Raw genomic sequence first — 19,669 nt, 5'->3', positions numbered from 1 at the left:
CATGTTATCTAGGAAAAAAAAAAATCCCCTTATTCTCTTTATAGTCTATTGATATTCAATTGAAGTATAAATGTATACTAAGGTTATTATACCATAATTATTAATGGGGATTATGAAAATAAAAATATAAGTGAAAGAAATAATTTTAAACCTGCCTCTGAAAATAGAAAGAACCTTTTTCAAGCGGTTTTCAAGAAGAGCAGTATATGGGATTATATAAAAGGAAATCACTTCAGTCACCACTAGTGAAATCTGCAAACCCATGAACTGAAGAGAGCTACTATCTTAGTCATTATCAGAGAAAAAAATGCTGAACAGCTTTTTTGGCAACATCATCACCAGTGGCCCCTTATACTAACAGAGCTAGTGTAAAGATATCTTGTTTTTCCCTTCAACAAATATGTTAACAGTGAGTACACAAGCAATCTCACGGCTGAGAACTTATTGTTCTTTTACTGTAATGTTAAAATCCACTAAAATGTGATCACTAAAACCAAAATTGTTGTAAAAATTAAAACAACACAGATCACTTGGTCAAAATGCAATACACTTCTAGAATGTACAGAAAACAGAGTTTTACATGAAACCAGAAGAAGAATGAGTCAAAACTGTCTCTTTGTACCTGTTTTTTCATCTCTAAAAGCAAGGATGTGAATCAAATGATGATTCACAAAGCACACAGTAAGTGCTCAGTAAATGCTGGCTATTATCAGTACGTCCAATGTATCTTACTGATTGTGGAAATCTGTAAAGCCCGCTTTCCAAAGTTTGCAGTCACAGCAGAAAAAAATGAGATATACCAGATTATTATTAACAGTGGGCATTTTGGGGGGCCTTTCTTTTTCTATGTTATAAACTTTTGTGGTGGTTGAATTTCACAGGGTTTTATCTTCTAGTTAAAAAGAATACTTTAAGAACTACTGAATTAACAGTAGCTGTTTGTTATGTATTTTATCAACAGATACTGAAAGTATAAACGAGTATCATGTAGGTGTCCTTGAATTTGATAATAAAAAGGGGTCTTTATATTTGAAATATTAAGAAACATTGTCTTGAACCATTAAGTTTCACACTTAAACAAAGCATCTGCAATATCAAGACCTCAGTCCATAATTCAAGAATGTAAGATTATGCTTCTTAATGTAGCCAAAGATTCAGAACACTGAATTCCAATGTGAGAAACACATTGTAAGGAACTGTTGAAGAAGGCAGAGAAGAGTCAAGACAAACTACTGTTTATACATACTGAATTCAAGAATTATTCCTTCTTAATATAACTTTCCCAAACTTTAACCTGAGACGCCCAATTTACCTCTAGGAAGGAAACTGTACATTTAAACAAAGCAAAAACCAGTGCCATTAAGACACAAATTTATTTAGAATTTTTAAATTTATTTTGATTCTACCTGAAGCAGGTCCCCATGAATCAGAAGACGATCTTTTTCTTGAGAGATGTCCGTTTTCCTATTAGCAAAATGAGAAAATATTAATTAGGAGTTGAGAGCAGTCAAGAATATGAACTTTTCTTCACTATATTTAAACAAAGATTTCTAGACTGAATAAAGTAAGCATCAAATTTGGAGATAAATCCAAACTTCTACAGCAAAATATTTTAAACTCAAGTTTTTTTCTGAAAAATGAAGTACTTCTGTATTATATGTAAAAATGTCAGTTTTCATAATGTAAATTTAGTAATTTTTATTAATAGCTCAAGGTTAAAACTAGAGCACTGTACTATTTATTTTAATAAAGAAATAGCCTAATATTTGCCAATCAAACAGGTACAACTCCCTCTTCAATACTTCTGTTTAGGTACTAATGCATCACCAAACATTGAAATCTTATGAAAATGAACCAAACATTACTACCTCTATTGATCATTAGCAAATCTCACTGGTTAAGGCACCAAAGTCCTTGCAAATAAACCCATGAGTTTACAAATATATTTCCAGCTATTCACTCTTATAAAGTCATAGTTCGATTTATTTTTGGTCCATCTGGTTTTAAAACTATAGCATCTTAATTAACATAGCACTTTGTTATCTCATATTCCTTTAGTTGCTCAATACGTAGAGAAGCTCTTTGAAACAGGTACACTTAACAACTTGACTTTCCAGGGGAGAGGGACAGTTTTTACGCTAATCTAAGTTTGGTCTATTCTCAAAAGAGAAATCTGATAAGCTTAAGATGTATTCGGATAGTTTTCTAAGATGCCATCATTTTGTAGGTTTTCCAGGGCCCATACTTAATTATTTAAGACATACATAACATAAACCAGTGATTCTCAAACTTTAGGGCAGCCTAATTTAAAAATAACTGTACTCACCTTAAAAAAAAAAAAAAAAAAAAAAAAGAATGCTTATTTTCCTGATTAAGGAACATCTTTGTTCCTGGTCTGAAAAAATTAAGGGCAGAAAACACTGCTTTACGTCAGCCATCAGAAATGTTTTGATGGACAGTTGGAGGAAACTTAATGAAACTAGCTTCTGTGTCAGTATTTCCCTAACAAAAGGCACCATATTGTTATCAAACATTTTTATATTTAGTATTCTAAATATGATAAAACAGTAGCAAGCAAATTTAGCATTTATTGCACATACCAGGTTTGAAAGATTACTGTTTCCAGGTGTGACATCATTCTGTTTACTCAGTTCCTGCCTTGGTTTGCATTTTCTTTCTATACTAGAAGATTTTAAGGAAAGATTGCTTGCTTCTGAGAAAGAATTTTCTGAGTTGATTCTCTGCTCCATTTGCTCCCTTCTCAATCTCTTTAGTTCTCTTTCTCTGCAGTAAGAAGCTAGAGATAACTGGAACTTAGCTCCCAGTGGGCTTTCTCCTGGGTGGTGCCTGGATAGGCTGCTCCTGCTGCTAAGACTTCGGGAGCTGTTCTTGAAGATGTCAGCTTCTGTCACCGTGGCCTGCTTCTTAGAATCTGCACTGATCCTGCCTCGATTGCCATCATTCTTCTCCCTGCTATTTTCATGAATGAAATGTGACTTCCTTCCCTCTGAAGACTGATGTTTTTTCTTGGTCTCTTTTGACAAGAGATATGAAGGAGGAACGTATTTTGTAACTGCCTTTGAATATTTGGTGTCCAGTGACACACAAGGCTGACGTGACTCATGTACACCATGGTCTCTATGGTGCTTTTTAACACCTTTTATGAATGCCTCTAAGACGGGGCTCTTTTCTGATGGCACTCTTTTGGGTTTAGAACTTTTTGGTGAGGATAGTTTCCTTTCAAACTGCTCTGTCCCACTGATGGACAATCCACTTTCTCCATATTTGATGTTCGATTTTTGTGGAGAATCCAACATACGTCTATCTGAATAGCCAATTAAAACAAATGCACATTGTACGTTATTAAAAATAGCACAAACTATTACACTTGTATAAATATTATAAATTAACACTTAAAATATTAAGCTATCACAAATGTTTTCAAATTTATATTTAAATAATGATACACATTTTATGGGGGGAGAAATTAAGACATGATTTTAAAGCCTTACTTTCATAAAGCTCTCTTTCACCACATCATGTTCTCCATGGTTCTATTTATGAAGTTACTTTAACCCAGAATCAAAATAGTAAACTTAATGAACATTATTGACTTGAATCTTTTAAATGTAAGAAAGCATAACAGCAAAGAGTTTCTTCATGAGTATAGAACTTGTTTATCTTTGTAAACAATACTGTATCTTCTTTATAATTTCAATTTTGAACACCCTGTTTAATCAAATTAGTAAGTTTATAGTAGATTTAAAAACTGACTCCATCTCCCTCCCCAAAAGATCCCACAAAAAATGCATGAACAGTATACATACCTTGTTTTGAAGCTGGTTTGAAGAAATCTATAATTGACTGTTTCCTGAAAATAAAAGCATAACTAATATGGAATCACACTGGCAAATATTAAAACTTCAATAATTCAGATTAAGTTGAGAATACTAGTAGATTTACAGACTAGAGGCTTAATTTCACTATCTGGCTTAATCATGTTCTGACAATACTACTTTGCTGATTATAAAATTTTTTTTAAATATAGTTCCTGTAGGAGTAAATTTATAAGAGCAAAACTGAAGTTTATATACTTTTTAGTACAAAAATGATAAGACTGGAGTGTGGATCTAAGGAATTGGTAGACAGCTTTTCAGCACTGAAAGGCTTGCTGCTATGTGGAAGAAGAGAAGAATCTGAAGGGATCTGATCCTATTCCTTGATATCTCCAGTGACAAGTACAAAATTTGTTCTAGAGATGTTTGCTGAATGAATAATGGAGATTATAAAAACCAATTAAAACCTGAGCAGACTCTTAAGAAGAGTAGATGGTAGAATGGCAAATATGGGTGATTTTGCTGGTTTGGAGAGGCAGCTAAAGAGTGTGCTGAGCAGAAGGCAGAAAAAGTTCTAACCTTATACTATATTCTTTATACACTATACAGTGGGATGTTAATCTAAATAGCAAAAACTGGAATGAGGAGTGTTTCAAAGTCTTAATTTACTAAGAATTCTTAAGATATTTACAAAATCAACACATTGCCGGGAAAAAAAACAAAACAGAGAAAAAGACATTAAAGAGTAAAGGATAACAAAAACCAAACTTTTAATCTTTAAGGATTTCTGCACTCTACAATGAACACAAAGTAGGTCCATATTACCAGAATTTTGTACTCTGATTTGTTCATTATTCAGTTTCCAACTGCACAGAGCGGTGTTACTACTAAGTAGAGAAAAAAAATCACCCTTCTGGCAAATTTTGCTAAAATTTCTTCGCTTTAGCTGAAAGAAAATAAGCATAATCGGTAGACAAGTTCCCCTAAACATTTATCCACTATGAAGGTTGGACTGCTCAGAGAAAACTTGAACAATGTAAGTCCCTGAAGTTTATGCTGCTTTTACATCTTGCACTCTTTACTAGTCACATCAGAATAGCAATGCCCATCATTAAGGGTTTACTGACAGTCTACAACGTTTGTTTGAGATATTAATAGAAAAGCTAAGCAGCCTTGAAATGAATGCTAAAGGAGAATCTATGCATTTTTTTCTTCATGAAATAAATTACATCAGAGTAAAGAAATACTACAGGTTTTGCAAAGGGGAGAAGGATAATGCCTTGCTATTGGTTGAATACAGGGAGGTGAGAAAGAGCTAAAAAGCAGCTAATTAACTTAAAACAAGATAATACTGAATGTTTTTACATTAATTACTAAAAGTAACACCGTATCTCTTCCCTAAAGTACTACATCTTTTTGTTCATTACACCTGGGAGAAAAATGGCTTTGGGTATAACACAAGAAACATGTAAAATAACCATGAATGTAACTTTCAAGAAGTAACAATCCCCTAAATTCAAATGCACAGTAAGGTCCATTATTTATTTATAACTAGTTAAACAAAATTATTTATAACAGCACACAAACCCTTATCTGAGGCTTTTTTGGGAACCAATGCGTTTTAGAATTCTGAATTTACTGGATTTTAGAAAGGCGGTAACCTGGACGCATTATGGAAAGCCCCCAGTGGGGTCTGAGATTGCACTCTGTAAGCAAATAGGTAAATGTTTTTCCAGAAAAACTTAGACTCTCATTTAAAGGGAAGAAGACCAATTACAGCCTTCCTCTAGTTCTGATCAGGTTTGGCTGCCAAGTTACATGTGGTGCCAAACTTACTGGAAACTTTTGGTTTTCTTAAGTTTCTGGCTTTCAGAATTAAGATAAGGGGTTGTGGACCTGTACCACAATATCAGAAGATAAATTTACTGTTAAACTAACATTACAAGTTTTCAAACTTAAAAAAGACAGTACCAAGTTCGAAGAGAATTTAAACATGTTTTATTGGCAGAGAATGTCATTTGATGAAACTCTCCATCTTTTTACATAGCTCCAACAAAATCTTTACAAGAAAACCTGGCCTCTTGGAGAGAAAACAACACATTCCTAACCTGCATGCTCTTTAACTTAAGACTTATCGTGTATACTGGACTTTAAAGCAATTCGTGCAAGTGTTTCCCTCATCACATCTTACATAATTTCACCCACAACACAGAAAATGCTTATACCATTCAACACTAGGATCAGGAGAACTGACAATGCAGAGAAAACCACTTAAGTATGCATTTAGCAGTTAGGGCCCAGAGTCCAGCTAAAATAAAGGACAAAAATCACGTTCTACCTAAGGCGGGTGGTTCGAAGCCATCCAGGCTGTGGTCACTATACCGAGAACACCGTCCCAACTACAGAAAAGAAGACACGAGCTCCCAGCAGTCCCCGCGTGGAGGCGGGGCAGGGGTTTGCCAGGCCCCGGACGCGGAGGCCTGAGCTCGCGGAGGATGGCGGGAACTGGAAAAGCGACCGTCCGCAGTCCTCCCTCATACCCTTGCCCCCGCGACCCGGCCCCTTCTCAAGCCCTCTGCACGGTACCTGTCCCCAGGACTCTCTGTTTTCTTTCCCGCTGCAGCAGGGACGGTACTACCGGGTCTCAGATGGCAGCGCGGGGGCGACGACCCCGGGGCTGGGGATGAGGGGAAACCTGGCCTAGCGGGCATGCAGCGCCTTGTCATGTCGGCGCCGCTGGCGACGGCGGCATGAGCTGTAGCTGGAGAAGTTGGATGCGTGGTTGCCGTCTTGCTGCTGGGACTCGGGGATGCTGTCGGAGCAGAGGTGGGCGGCACACCCTTCCCTCTTCATGGCGGTTCTCTCTCTTCGGAAGTGACTCCGGTGCGAGCGGGAAGGAACCTGAGGACCCACAGGGGGCGGGTCTTACTTGAAGCGGCGCGTTCTTATTGGCCGGCACGGGGGTCATTCCAGTAGTGGTGCAATAGAAAGCCGTAGCCTCTCAAGAGAAGGCAGGGTTTCGGGGGAGGGGGGTGGGGAGGAGAGAAGGAACACTGTCCCCCCCCCCCCCTCGTCACGTGCACGGAGTGGGGGTGGGGCGCCTCGGCGTTCGGGCCGCGTCCGCCCTGGCGGGCACGCGGGGGCCAGAAGGCTCGGGCTGCCAAGGGCGTTGCGGTAGCTGGCCATACCCGTCTTGAGGAGGGCGAGGGACAAGATTTGCTGAAGCAAACCCGAGCCCAGCAGTTTCCCTCAATGAAGATGGTCAATAGTTGGTCTTCTTGTGTCACACAATTGTGCCTCAGAAATCCCCAGCTGTTCATTACATCGTTCTCTTAACATCTTAGGCCGAAGTGTCCTGATGCTGTTACCATTTCTTCGGTAGTCAGCACAACCCAATGTGAAGACTTGTTCATTGTGTGAGGGTTCTTGTTGAGTGCTGGAGTGCCTCCTCTCTTTTTATAAGAAGGAAAAAACCTCATTGAAATAAAGACTTTTAATTACACAAACGCGTTTTTTTTCTCAGTTGCTGTGATGAGTTATCCATAAAGTCTCTGCAGCCAGATTCCTTGGAGATTTTTGAAAGGAACATAAGGTCAGCTTTCAATTACTCATGTTAAGTGTGGACAGCATAGATTAGTGAAAAGTGCCAGCAGTCTCCAATTCTTTGTAAAACGTTTGTGCTTTGGAGGCTGTTAGCTAGGGTTTTCCCTACAAACTGAGAGGCTGGTCTGAGTAGCTCTGAGCTTCAGTTTCCACATCTATAAAATGGGCATTCTACTTTTCTGGGTAATTGCTTATAAAAATGATAAGTCATGCAAAGTGCACAGCTCAGATTCTCTCATGTAGTAAGTACTGTGTGAATTAATGTTCCCTTGCCATTGTTCTTTAAACAGACTGTTTAACTTACTATAAAATCTTCCAGAGATGGGTCTGATGTTGTTATAATAACTATTAACCAAAATATCAGTCTTAATGATGTTCAAGCCATAACTGTTAGGCCTGTTCAATCAGTTGGATGGAACAAAATCTTAAATGACACTGAAGAAGTTAGACAGGTCTTTCAAGTTTATTGTACTGAGATTTAACTGCTTCTGTAGCTAAGCATGCCTGACTGGCCTGAAGTTCACCTCCTTCCCTCACCTGTTAGCCCTCAGGAGAAAGAATTAATGAATAAAGTGGCTAGCAGGGAGGGCAAAGTGGAGGGTAGAAGGTAAACTGAACATACAGGTCTCTCATTCATCCCCAAAGTATATATACATAGGTGGATACTAGGTAGTAGGGATATAGGAAAGGAGCTACTGAAATAAGGGGCATTTTTCTGCTCTCAATATCTGAGAAGTTACTATACCTAGCATTGTTTCTTAGATAAAAAAGAATATAATAGGTGCTCAAAATGTGTTGGATGGTTAGTGACATATATTTAAGGGTTTTTTACATGTTATTTCCAACCTCTTGTATAACTGTGTTCTGGATGTTACTACACTAGCAAGTTCCTATTTCTGTAACTACATATCTATAAAACATTTAATCTGATTCGTTTCATTGCACGCTCAGTCCATAAAAAAGAGTAATGCATAAAAGCACGTTCTGCATGATCAGTTGCTTTTCTTGGATTATAGTATTTGAATCATCCAGCCTCCAAGGTATCACTTTAAAGGCTGTACTTATGCTACCAAACAATAGTTTTCGAATTTTCTTAATCTGAGCAACAGATTATGGAGTTAAGTGAGGCAAGAAATCCCCTGATCAATAAATGGAGATGGAGTCATAATAAAAACACAATTTTTAAAATCTCTTCTTAACAGGGAAGTAGTTATCTAAATCCTCAATAAGCATCAAGGCTCTTCTTTGTTTAAACTGTGTTTATACTCTATAAATACCAATTGTAATAGCAACATGCAAAAAAAAAAAAAAAAAAACCTGTGTTTGAGAATGATGAAGATTTAGGTTGCAGGGTGAAATATGCTCTACATATCAACCAGAACAGCTGGGAGCTTCTGAAGCTCTTCCCGCCTCCTGTAAATAGTGTTAGTCTTATTATGTGTTTTTAATCCCTTCTCTTATTTTGAATTAGTGTGTGTATATATCTCTATGTACATAAATGGCCTGGAAGCTGTACTAGGTGAAAGATGTTGCTGGTGAGGAGACCAGGGGAGAGAAAAACGGCTGGGGCGAGAGGATGATGAATAAAGTAGACAAGACTGAATTAGAGAGAAAACCTCAGCCAAGATTGGAAAAGTAAATGAAGAACTGAAGGCCAATGACCATAAAAGGCTAGTTTGATATTTCTGTGGATGAGGAAACAAAGACCACAGGAAGGAAGTGGCTTCTAGGCATGAGGGTTCTATGGGGTATTCAGCACAATTTAGCAACCTGTATTGTTAAAGACAATAGAGGAGCACAGACCCTGGCCTTGATGGGAAGGGAGAGTCAGTCAGAGAAACAATGTTTCATGCAAAACAGATCGAATCTGTTGGGAGGGTCCAGCCCAGTGGGAATCCTTAGAGTAGTGACTGCATAGCTGATGACAGAGATACAAAGTCACAAAAAGAGAAAACGATTTAGGGAGCCGGGCTTATGAAGTACCTTTGCAGGCAGGGACTCTGAGAACAAAAGGTCAGTAAGTTACACAGAATGTTACTAACAAGCTGGGAGCTCTTTTGATTCTACAGTAATGACACAGTTTTGCTCTGACATTGCTACACTCTGGAAGAAACCCCAAGGCTCTTAATGGAGGGTGCTCCAGGGCAGACTGAGAGACAAAGATGGGTTTGCTGCAGAACTGCCTGCTGGTGGCCAAGAATGTGTGTGTGGAGGGGAGGATAAAGGGTGACCTGGGAACGGGGATAAGGAGCAGGCTCTGAAAAACAGGAAATAATTAACTTGAAAGCTTGACTGAGAAAGACCACGTGATGATCTGAAGGAGAGAAGGCGACCTCCAGCCTCTTAAGATTTGCAGGAATCACTTTGCAAATAGATGCTGAACTCAAAACCGCCCAACAAGGGCTTGGAAAAAGCACTGTGCTCAGTCACTCAGTCGTGTCCGACTCTTTGTGGCCCCATGGACTATATAGCCCACCAGGCTCCTCTGTCCTTGGGATTTTCCAGGCAAGAATACTGAAGTGGGGTGCCATTTCCTATTTCAGGGGATCTACCTGACCCACTAGCTTGGTTTTAAAGGGCTGCTGGGGAAAAACCAAATGTAATATGATATCATGTCATGTTCTGAAACTTAAACTTCCTGAGAGTTAATTAGAAAAACTGCGGAAGCAGATCTAATGTTAAGGAAAGTTAACATAAAGTCTTGTTATTTCATTATGGAATGGTGCAAGATACTGTTTCCCACACTTTAGAACATGAGTGACATATTTGTAATTTTTGACATACCTGAATGTTTCCTATATTAATATTTAATATTTTTCTGTAAATCACTTAAAATTTAAACATTTACTTTTTAAGAAAACTTAAAAATTATTTTCCCACTTAGGGACAACTTTCCAAATGAAATCTAGTTCTAAAAACTAATAAATAATAACTAGAGAGAAGTCTCTGTTTTTTCTAGAGACATCTTGTTTACTACTTTTGTAGGCATAGATATCATTCATCTTATCTAAAAAATAAGAGACTGTAAATATTGGTTTGGAACTCCAGCCTGAATCAGGTGTTTTTCACACTGGGTTAGTAGCCACTCATTAGAGGGTTTTGAAATTGATGTAATGAGTCACAGGCCACATGAAAAGAGAAAGAGAGACAACGGAATAGAGGGTGCACATAGTGTATGAGTATGTGTTGTTTTGCAAGACTTTTACTTATTTCAGTTGCACATATGTATTTTCTATGGCAATGATGTAACAGGTATTTCTGTGGCCCTACTGTGGGCAGTAGTGGAAACTTGTGAAAGTTGTTGCTGTAATCCGTATTCATATTTCACACTTCTGTGTATTGGTGAAATAGAATAGCAGAAGCTGCTTGGAGGGCAAAAGATAGGCTTTCTTTGGTCACTCCTGCTGGTGGGGAGGGTGGAGAGACATAACTCGGGCTCCCCTTTTGCCCTTTTAAGACCATATTTTCCAAGAGTGGGGGAGGCTTGAAGAGGGAGGCAGACTGTCTTTTCAAAGAAGCGTGCCTTTACCCCTCCCAGGCTGTAAGAACTTTAAGATGGGGAGGAGTGGCTGAAGTGGCCCTATCAGACCCCTCCTTGTCTTCAGTAATCTTGAGACTGAGGAAGAAATAGGAGGAAAGGGGAAATGATACAAAAGAGGTAGAAGGACCTTATATACCTTGTCCAACTCACCCCTCACGTGAAACCCTACCACCCTGCAAAGAAGGCTCTTTGAGGATAATACATCTGATCTCATACTTTTGCAATGCTCTTCCCAGAATTCAACACACCTGTAAGACCTTTCTTTATTGGGTTATGACTTACCTCTTCAGAGGCATTCTACCACCACTGTTCCTTAAGCTGTGAACTCGCGCAGCACCAAAATACTAAACCCTCTATGCCAGGTGTGACAAGATGGCCTCCTGAAGGAGCCATCTTTCATCACCTTCTTTTTAAGCTTCCTAAGAGTTCTTTCGTAAAGTTATGGGGTAACATTTAAAAATCAAGAGATTTCACAGAAAATTCTAGATTTCTGGCTCCAAGAAGTACAAAGAGGGGTCTCATATTTCTTTCTACAGAGGCTAGATAGATAAGTATGTGAATCAGGTCAGTTCAAGGCCACCAAAGCCTGCTTGGCCACACAACATGGATGCTAAGGTAGCAATAAAATGGAGTAATTTAGCTGAACTCTCAACACTTGTGATGGCTTCCCAGGTGGCTCAGTGGTAAAGAATCTGCATGCCAATGCATGAGATACTGGAGACGTGAGTTCTATCCCTGGGTCCAGACGATCCCCTGGAGGAGGAAATGGCAACCCACTCTAGTATTCTTGTCTGGAGAATCCCATAGACTGAGAGCCTGGTGGACTACAATCCTTGGAGTGCAGCACGCATGCACTCAACCCTTGTTAACAATATAAACTAGTATGGAACAATCTCTGAGATACCCTAAGTGAAAAATTGAGTTGCAGAACAGTGTATACTACAGTGTATACATGTGCTATTGCTTATATAAATAAAAAGATTTATTTGTATGTATGTGCCAAGACTATCTCTGGAAGGATGCTGTGCTTTCCAAGTAACTTCCTAATGCAACATAGTATTCTACTGTATGGACTGGCCCATAACTTAGTTAAGTTAGTTCCCTTTCAGCCTTATATTACTGATAATGATGCAATGAATACCATTATACCTACCTTTGTGAGCATAAAAGCATATCTCTATACATTGGGAAGGGAATTGCTGGGTCAAAGGATATGTATGTTTTATATTTTGATAGACCACAGCCATTGGTACTTTTGAGTGTCTAACCTGAGCATAGGTAAAGAAGCTCATAAGAGCAGTTGCCTCTGGAGAGAAGGCAACTATTTCCCCTATTTGTGAAAATTATTTTATCAAGTGCATATATTACTTTTCCAAAGAAACACATATCCCTATCTCTCCCTATCTATTATATCTTTCGTCTATCTATCATAAAATAAAAGGACCAATGGTTTTGGATGAAAAGTTACACTGCGTTACATCAATTGCTTTCCATGAAGACTTCACCATATATCCTCCACTATTTCTATTAGCTTCTGTTCATTTCTCCTTCATTTCCCTTCCACTTGCCACTGCCACCCTTGTTCCTACTGCCTCTATTGGAGGGCAATATGGAGACCATTAAGTTACCTTCCCTGACCAGGGATTTGGTAGTAAAAACATTTGTGGTTTGGTTCTCAAACTCAGCATGTCTTTAGCAGAACCTATTATCTTCCCTCCCTGACTTCCAGATTTAAGGTTCTCTCTTCCTGTATCTCTTATCTCAGTGGATGGTTTCATCATCTTCCCTCACCTGTCAGTCAAACCAAAAACCTGGGCGTCCTACTAATCTCTCCCCTCTGTCACCCTCAGCTGCCACCTGTTATGTCATCAAATCAGTGATTTAAAAAAAAATATCAGTGATTTTGCCATCTAAATATAACTTGTGTCCTTTCTTAGCAAAAATAAAAAGGATGATAATAAATATTTGAGCAGACATGAGGAAAATAGTGCTCTCATATATTGCCAGTGGGACTGTAAATTAATTTAGCCATAACCCCCCCACACACCTGATTCTTTTTAGAACAAAGATATAGGCAAATACAAAGAATAATATTACAACATATTCACCATTCTGAATTCACAACTATTAAAAAATTTTAATCTTTTCCTTCTCTTTTCTGGTTTTCTTTAGTTTTCCTTTATTTTTTAAAAGTATTGAATTTGTTACGACATTGCTTCCATTGTTTATGTTCTGGCTTTTTGACCGCAAGTCATGTGGGATCTTAGCTCCCGGGCCAGTGATCGAACCCACACTCCTTGGGTTGGAAAGTGGAGAGTCCCAACCACTGGGCTGCCAAACAAGTTCCTGGTTTTCTTTAATTTCATAATAAAACATTATATGTTTTTAAAACATGCTGCTGCTGCTAAGTCGCTTCAGTCGTGTCCGACTCTGTGCGATCCCATAGATGGCAGACCACCAGGCTCCCCCAACACTGGAGTGGGTTGCCATTTCCTTCTCCACTGCATGAAAGTGAAAAGTGAAAGTGAAGTTGCTCGGTCATGTCCCACTCTTCGTGACCCCATGGACTGCAGCCCACCAACATATAACATTATTTATAAGAGTAGATAAGTCTTTTTTTTATTGACACTCCAGTTTAATTCTCTTCTCTCCAACTCCTATGGTTTTCAAGTCTGCAAGCCTCATATTCCTCATTTTTTCAGGTCAGTTCAGTTCAGTTGCTCAGTTGCGTCTGACTCTTTGCAACCCCATGAACCACAGCACGCCAGGTCTCCCTGCCCATCATCAACTCCCAGAGTTTACCCAGACTCATGTTCATTGAGTCAGTGATGCCATCTAACCATCTCATCCTCTGTCGTCCCCTTCTCCTCCTGCCTTCAATCTTTCCCAACATCAGGGTCTTTTCAAATGAGTCAGCTCTTCACATCAGGTGGCCAGAGTATTGGAGTTTCAGCTTCAATATCAGTCCTTCCAATGAACACCCAGGACTGATTTCCTTTAGGATGGACTGGTTGGATCTCCTTGCAGTCCAAGGGACTCTCAAGAGTCTTCTCCAACATTACAGTTCAAAAGCATTAAATCTTCAGTGCTCAGCTTTCTTTATACTCCAACTCTCACATCCATACATGACTACTGGAAAAACCATAGCCTTGACTAGATGGACCTTTGTTGACAAAATAATGTCTCTGCTTTTTAATATGCTGTCTAGGTTGGTCATAACTTTCCTTCCAAGGAGTTCAGTTCAGTTCAGTCACTCAGTCGTGTCCGACTCCTTGCGACCCCATGAACTGCAGCACGCCAGGCCTCCCTGTCCATCACCAACTCCCAGAATCTACCCAAACCCATGTCCATCGAGTAGGTGATGCCACTCAGCCATCTCATTCTCTGTCGTCCCCTTCTCCTCCTGCCCCCAATCCTTCCCAGCATTAGGGTCTTTTCCAATGACTCAACTCTTTGCATGAGGTGGCCAAAGTATTGGAGTTTCAACTTCAACGTAAGTCCTTCCAACGAACACCCAGGACTGATCTCCTTTAGGATGGACTTGTTGGATCTCCTTGCAGTCCAAGGGACTCTCAAGAGTCTTCTCCAACACCACAGTTCAAAAGCATCAATTCTTAGGCATTCAGCTTTCTTCACCGTCCAACTCTCACATCCATACATGACTACTGGAAAAACCAAAGCCTTGACCAGATGTATCTTGGTTGGCAAAGTAATGTCTCTGCTTTTTAATATGCTATCTAGGTTGGTCATAACTTTCCTTCCAAGGAGTAAGTGTCTTTTAATTTCATGGCTGCAATCACCATCTGCAGTGATTTTGGAGCCCCCAAAAATAAAGTCTGACACTGTTTCCACTGTCTCCCCATCTATTTCCCATGAAGTGATGGGACCAGATGCCATGATCTTAGTTTTCTGAATGTTGAGCTTTAAGCTAACTTTTTCGCTCTCCTCTTTCACTTTCATCAAGAGGCTTTTTAGTTCCTCTTCACTTTCTGCCATAAGGGTGGTATCCTCTGCATATCTGAGGTTATTGATAGTTCTCCCCGCAATCTTGATTCCAGCTTGTGCTTCTTCCAGCCCAGCGTTTCTCATGATGTACTCTGCGTTTAAGTTAAATAAGCAGGGTGACAATATACAGCCTTGACATACTCCTTTTCCTATTTGGAACCAGTCTGTTGTTCCATGTCCAGTTCTAACTGTTACTTCCTGACCTGCATACAGATTTCTCAAGAGACAGGTCAGATGGTCTGGTATTTCCATCTCCTTCAGAATTTTCCACAGTTTATTGTGATCCACACAGTCAAAGGCTTTGGCATAGTCAATAAAGCAGAAATAGATGTTTTTCAGGAACTCCCTTGCTTTTTCTATGATCCAGCGAATGTTGGCATTTTGATCTCTAGTTCCTCTGCCTTTTCTAAAACCAGCTTGAACATCTGGAAGCTCACAGTTCATGTATTGCTGAAGCCTATCTTGGAGAATTTTGAGCATTACTTTACTAGTGTGTGAGATGTGTGCAACTGTGCAGTAGTTCAAGCATTCTTTGGCATTGCCTTTCTTTGGGATTGGGATGAAAACTGACCTTTTCCAGTTCTGTGGCCACTGCTGAGTTTTCCAAATTTGCTGGCATATTGAGTGCAGCACTTTCACAGCATCTTCTTTCAGGACTTGAAATAGCTCAACTGGAATTCCATCACCTCCACTATCTTTGTTCATACCGATGCTTCCTAAGGCCCACTTCCTAAGGCTTCACATTCCAGGATGTCTGGCTCTAGGTGAGTGATCACACCATCATGATTATCTGCGTCATGAAGATCTTTTTTGTGCAGTTCTTCTGTGTATTCTTGCCACCTTTTCTTAACATCTTCTGCTTCTGTTAGGTCCATACCATTTCTGTCCTTTATCAAGCCCTACTTTGCATGAAATATTCCTTGGTATCTCTCATTTTCTTGAAGAGATCTCTAGTCTTTCCCATTCTGTTGTTTTCCTCCATTTCTTTGCATTGATCACTGGGGAAGGCTTTTTTTTCTTTTTTAGTTCTACCACTTTATTGCTACCAACCCATCTCCCTCCACTCTCGTGCACACATGCTTAGTCATGTAATCCCATGGACTGCAGCCCTCCAGGCTCCCCTGTCCATGGACTTTTCCAGGCAAGAATACTGGAGTGGGTTGCCATTTCCTTCTCCGAGGAAGGTTTTTTTTAATCTCTCCTTGCTATTCTTTGGAACTCTGCATTCAGATGGGAATAACTTTCCTTTTCTCCTTTGCTTTTCACTTCTCTTCTTTTCATGGCTATTTGTAAGGCCTCCTCAGACAGCCATTTTGCTTTTTTGCATTTCTTTTCCATGGGGATGGTCTTAATCCCTGTCTCCTGTACAGTGAGAGTCTTTTAATTTCATGGCTGCAATCACCATCTGCAGTGATTTTTGAGCCTCCAAAAATAAGGTCAGCCACTGTTTCCCCATCTATTTGTCGTGAAGTGATGGGACTGGATGCCAGGATCTTAGTTTTCTGAATGCTGAGCTTTAAGCCTACTTTTTACTCTTCTCTTTCACTTTCATCAAGGGGCTCTTTAGTTCTTCTTCACTTTCTGCCATAAGGGTGGTATCATCTGCATATCTGAGGTTATTGATATTCAGTTCACATGTATTTATATCTAGTCATAAAAATATAGAGGATGATTTTTTATATGTTTTAAAAATATGTTCATTTTATTTATGTATGCAGTTCATATTTGTCCATTACAAACAATACTTCATGGACATCTCTGTACATGTTTCTTTTCACCCACGTGTAAGAATTTCTATGGGTTATATAATCAGAATGGAAATTGCTGGGTCATGGGGTATTTGCATTATCAAGTTTATTGTGTGCTACCAAATTGCATTCCATAAATGGCTGAATTAATTTACAGTCCCACTAGCAATATATGAGAGCACTGTTTTCCTCATGTCTGCTCAAATATTTGATATTGTCATCCTTTTTTTATTTTTGCTAATCTGAAGGGTGAAAATGATTTCTCACTGCTTTATTTTGGTGGGTAGTAGGGCATTTTAATTTGGTTTATTTAACTTTAATTTAACTTAATTTAACAAAATTAATCAACAAATTAATTTAAATTTAAACAAATAAATTTAACAAATAAACAATAACAATAACAGATAAATAACAAATAAATAATAACAAACAAATAAATTTAAACAAAATTAATTAACAAATTAATTTAACTTTAATTTGGTAGTGGGGCATTTAGAGTCTTCTTTTGTTAGCTACCTATTTCTATATTTCACCCATTTTATAAACTCATCTTTTTTAATTGTTTATAAAATTTTAAAAATGCATATTTTAAATACTCAAAAAATCCTTTCTATTCCCCCTCTGCACCCCGATACAGGCCCTAATTGTCCTTTGCAAAGTATGTTGCAACAGCTTCCAGATTGGTCTGTCTGACTTGTGTTTGCCGTTCTTCAGTCCATCTTTCACATTGCAGCCTGAACCATCTTTCTAACAAGCACATCTGAGCAAGTCACTCCCAAATTCATTACTGATGGGGAAATGAAGCAAAAACTAAAACGTCACCATCCATAACAGAATCACCAAACAAACCAATTTTAAAGGCCTACACTCTTTGGTATACCATATAGGTACTCCATGATCCAATTCCACTCTACCTGTGAGAGGCCATCACCCTGTTCTTCCCCATACTTCTTACCCATTCGGAACAATGATATTGGCCATTCTTTGAATACATCAGCCTCGATGATGCTTCTTGGCTTTTGTGCACCCACCTGTAATTTCTCTGACATCCCTAAAAAGACCTAGTTGCTCAACTCTTATATGCACTATGCATGCTGCTTTGCTTCAGTTCAGTTCAGTTCAGTTCGGTCGCTCAGTCGTGTCCAACTCCTTGTGACCCCATGAATCGCAGCACGCCAGGCTTCCCTGTCCATCACCAACTCCTGGAGTTTACTCAAACCCATGTCCATTGAGTTGGCGATGCCATCCTACCATCTCATCCTCTGTTGTCCCCTTCTCCTCCTGCCCCCAATCAGTCCCAGCATCAGGTCTTTTCCAATGAGTCAACTCTTCTCATGAAGTGGCCAAAGTACTGGAGTTTCAGCTTCAGAATCAGTCCTTCCAATGAACACCCAGGACTGATCTCCTTTAGGATGGACTGGTTGGATCTCCTTGCAGTCCAAGGGACTCTCAAGAGTCTTCTCCAACACCACAGTTCAAAAGCATCAATTTTTCGGTGCTCAGCTTTCTTTATACTCCAACTCTCACATCCTTACATGCTTCAGTCATGTCTAACTCTTTGGGACCCCATGGACTAGAGCCCACCAGGCTCCTCTGTCCATAGGATTCTCTAGGCAAGAACACTGGAGTGGGTTGCCATGCCCTCCTCCAGGGACCTTCCCAATGCAGGGATCAAACCCATGTCTCTTACATCTTCTCATTGGCAGGTGGGTTCCTCACCACTAGCACCACCTGGAAAGCCCAAAGGAAGAGTGATTTTTCTCCAGGCCCCAGTTGCTTTAGACTTAGGTAAGTCTAAAGGCTGGGAGTGTGTAGAGCAAAGCACTGAGCAGCGTCTCACTCTCAGCAGTTCAACGCAGCTTTTCTGTGCTCCGTGTCACAGTAACTCCACAATACTCTTTGTGACTTCACATTGAAATGATTTTTGTATGTATGTCTTCTCTCTAGACTGGAAGCTTCGATAGCACAGGGCTCTGTCTCTTGGTCTCAAGAGGCAGTGTATCAGAGTGGTTAGGAATGTGGGCTCTGAAGCTAAACTGCCTGGGTTTGAATCTTAGCTCTGTTACAGTTTGGGAAGTTGCTTAGCTTCTCCATGTGTCAGATTCCTCATTTGTAAAGTAGGGATAATAATAGTACCTAACTCATCTGCTTTCATTAAATCAGCTAATAAATATAAAGTACTTATTAATAGCCAAAAGGTGGAAGCAAGTCAGGTGTTGATAAACCTGAGTCTCCTATATCTGCATTGCAGATTCTTGACCAAAGAGCCACCAAGGAAACCCGAATTAATAAACAAAATGTGTGTATATATATGTATATATATATATATATATACATATATATACATATATATATACACATACAATGGAATGTTTTTCAGGCTTAAATAGGAAGGAAATTTCTGACATGTGCTACAACTTATATCAACCTTGAAGACTATGCTCAGTCAAAGAAACCAGTCACAAAAGAACAAATACTATATAATTCCAATTATATGAGGTATCTGTGATAGTCAAATTCATAAAGACAGAAAGTAAAATGATGGTTACCAAGGGGCGCCAAGAGGGGAGAATGAAGAGTTAGTGTTTAATGGATATAGATTCAGTTTAGGAAGATGAAAAGTCTAGAGATGGACGATGGTGACGGTTGCACAACAGTTTGAACATACTTTATGCTATGGAACTGTGCACTTAAAAATGGTTAGGGAATTTCTTGGTGGTCTAGTGGTTAGGACCCCATACTTTCATTGCTGAGGACCTGAGATTGATCCTTGGTTGACGAACTAAGATCCTGTATGCCTCACAGCCAAAAAAAAAGATTAAAATGGTAAATGTTATGTTATGTATACTTTGTTACAGTAAATGAAAAAAGTGCTTATAATGATGTCCAGTAAATAATGGGTGCTCAATAAAGGTTAATTCTGATTCTGTTTATTA

General features: G+C 39.3%; 1 protein-coding gene across 6 annotated transcripts in view; it reads right to left on the bottom strand.

Moving 5' to 3' along the window:
* The window catches only part of SLF2 (SMC5-SMC6 complex localization factor 2), a 40,323-nt gene extending 33,550 nt beyond the window's left edge, over positions 1 to 6,773 (bottom strand). For 3 of the 6 annotated variants that reach the window (XR_011488603.1, XM_020870594.2, XM_020870595.2), the window contains exons 1-4: positions 6,423 to 6,722; positions 3,828 to 3,871; positions 2,601 to 3,325; positions 1,407 to 1,464 (exon numbers count right to left, since the gene is read on the bottom strand). Coding sequence is in view for 3 of the 6 variants with exons in the window: in XM_020870594.2 (XP_020726253.1) it covers positions 1,407 to 1,464; positions 2,601 to 3,325; positions 3,828 to 3,871; positions 6,423 to 6,562 (967 nt within the window). In the remaining 3 variants the exon portion in view is untranslated. Of the gene's footprint in view, positions 1 to 1,406; positions 1,465 to 2,600; positions 3,326 to 3,827; positions 3,872 to 5,811 lie in introns of those variants that run through there. The other 3 variants (XM_070470036.1, XM_070470037.1, XM_070470038.1) reach the window with 2 other exon arrangements.
* Between the last annotated feature and the right edge of the window lie 12,896 nt (positions 6,774 to 19,669).

The sequence above is a fragment of the Odocoileus virginianus genome, chromosome 7 (genome assembly GCF_023699985.2).
Source record: "Odocoileus virginianus isolate 20LAN1187 ecotype Illinois chromosome 7, Ovbor_1.2, whole genome shotgun sequence".
NCBI lineage: Eukaryota > Metazoa > Chordata > Mammalia > Artiodactyla > Cervidae > Odocoileus > Odocoileus virginianus.
The sequence above is the reverse complement of the archived record's forward strand: the minus strand, read 5'-3'. Positions and strand labels throughout refer to the sequence as shown.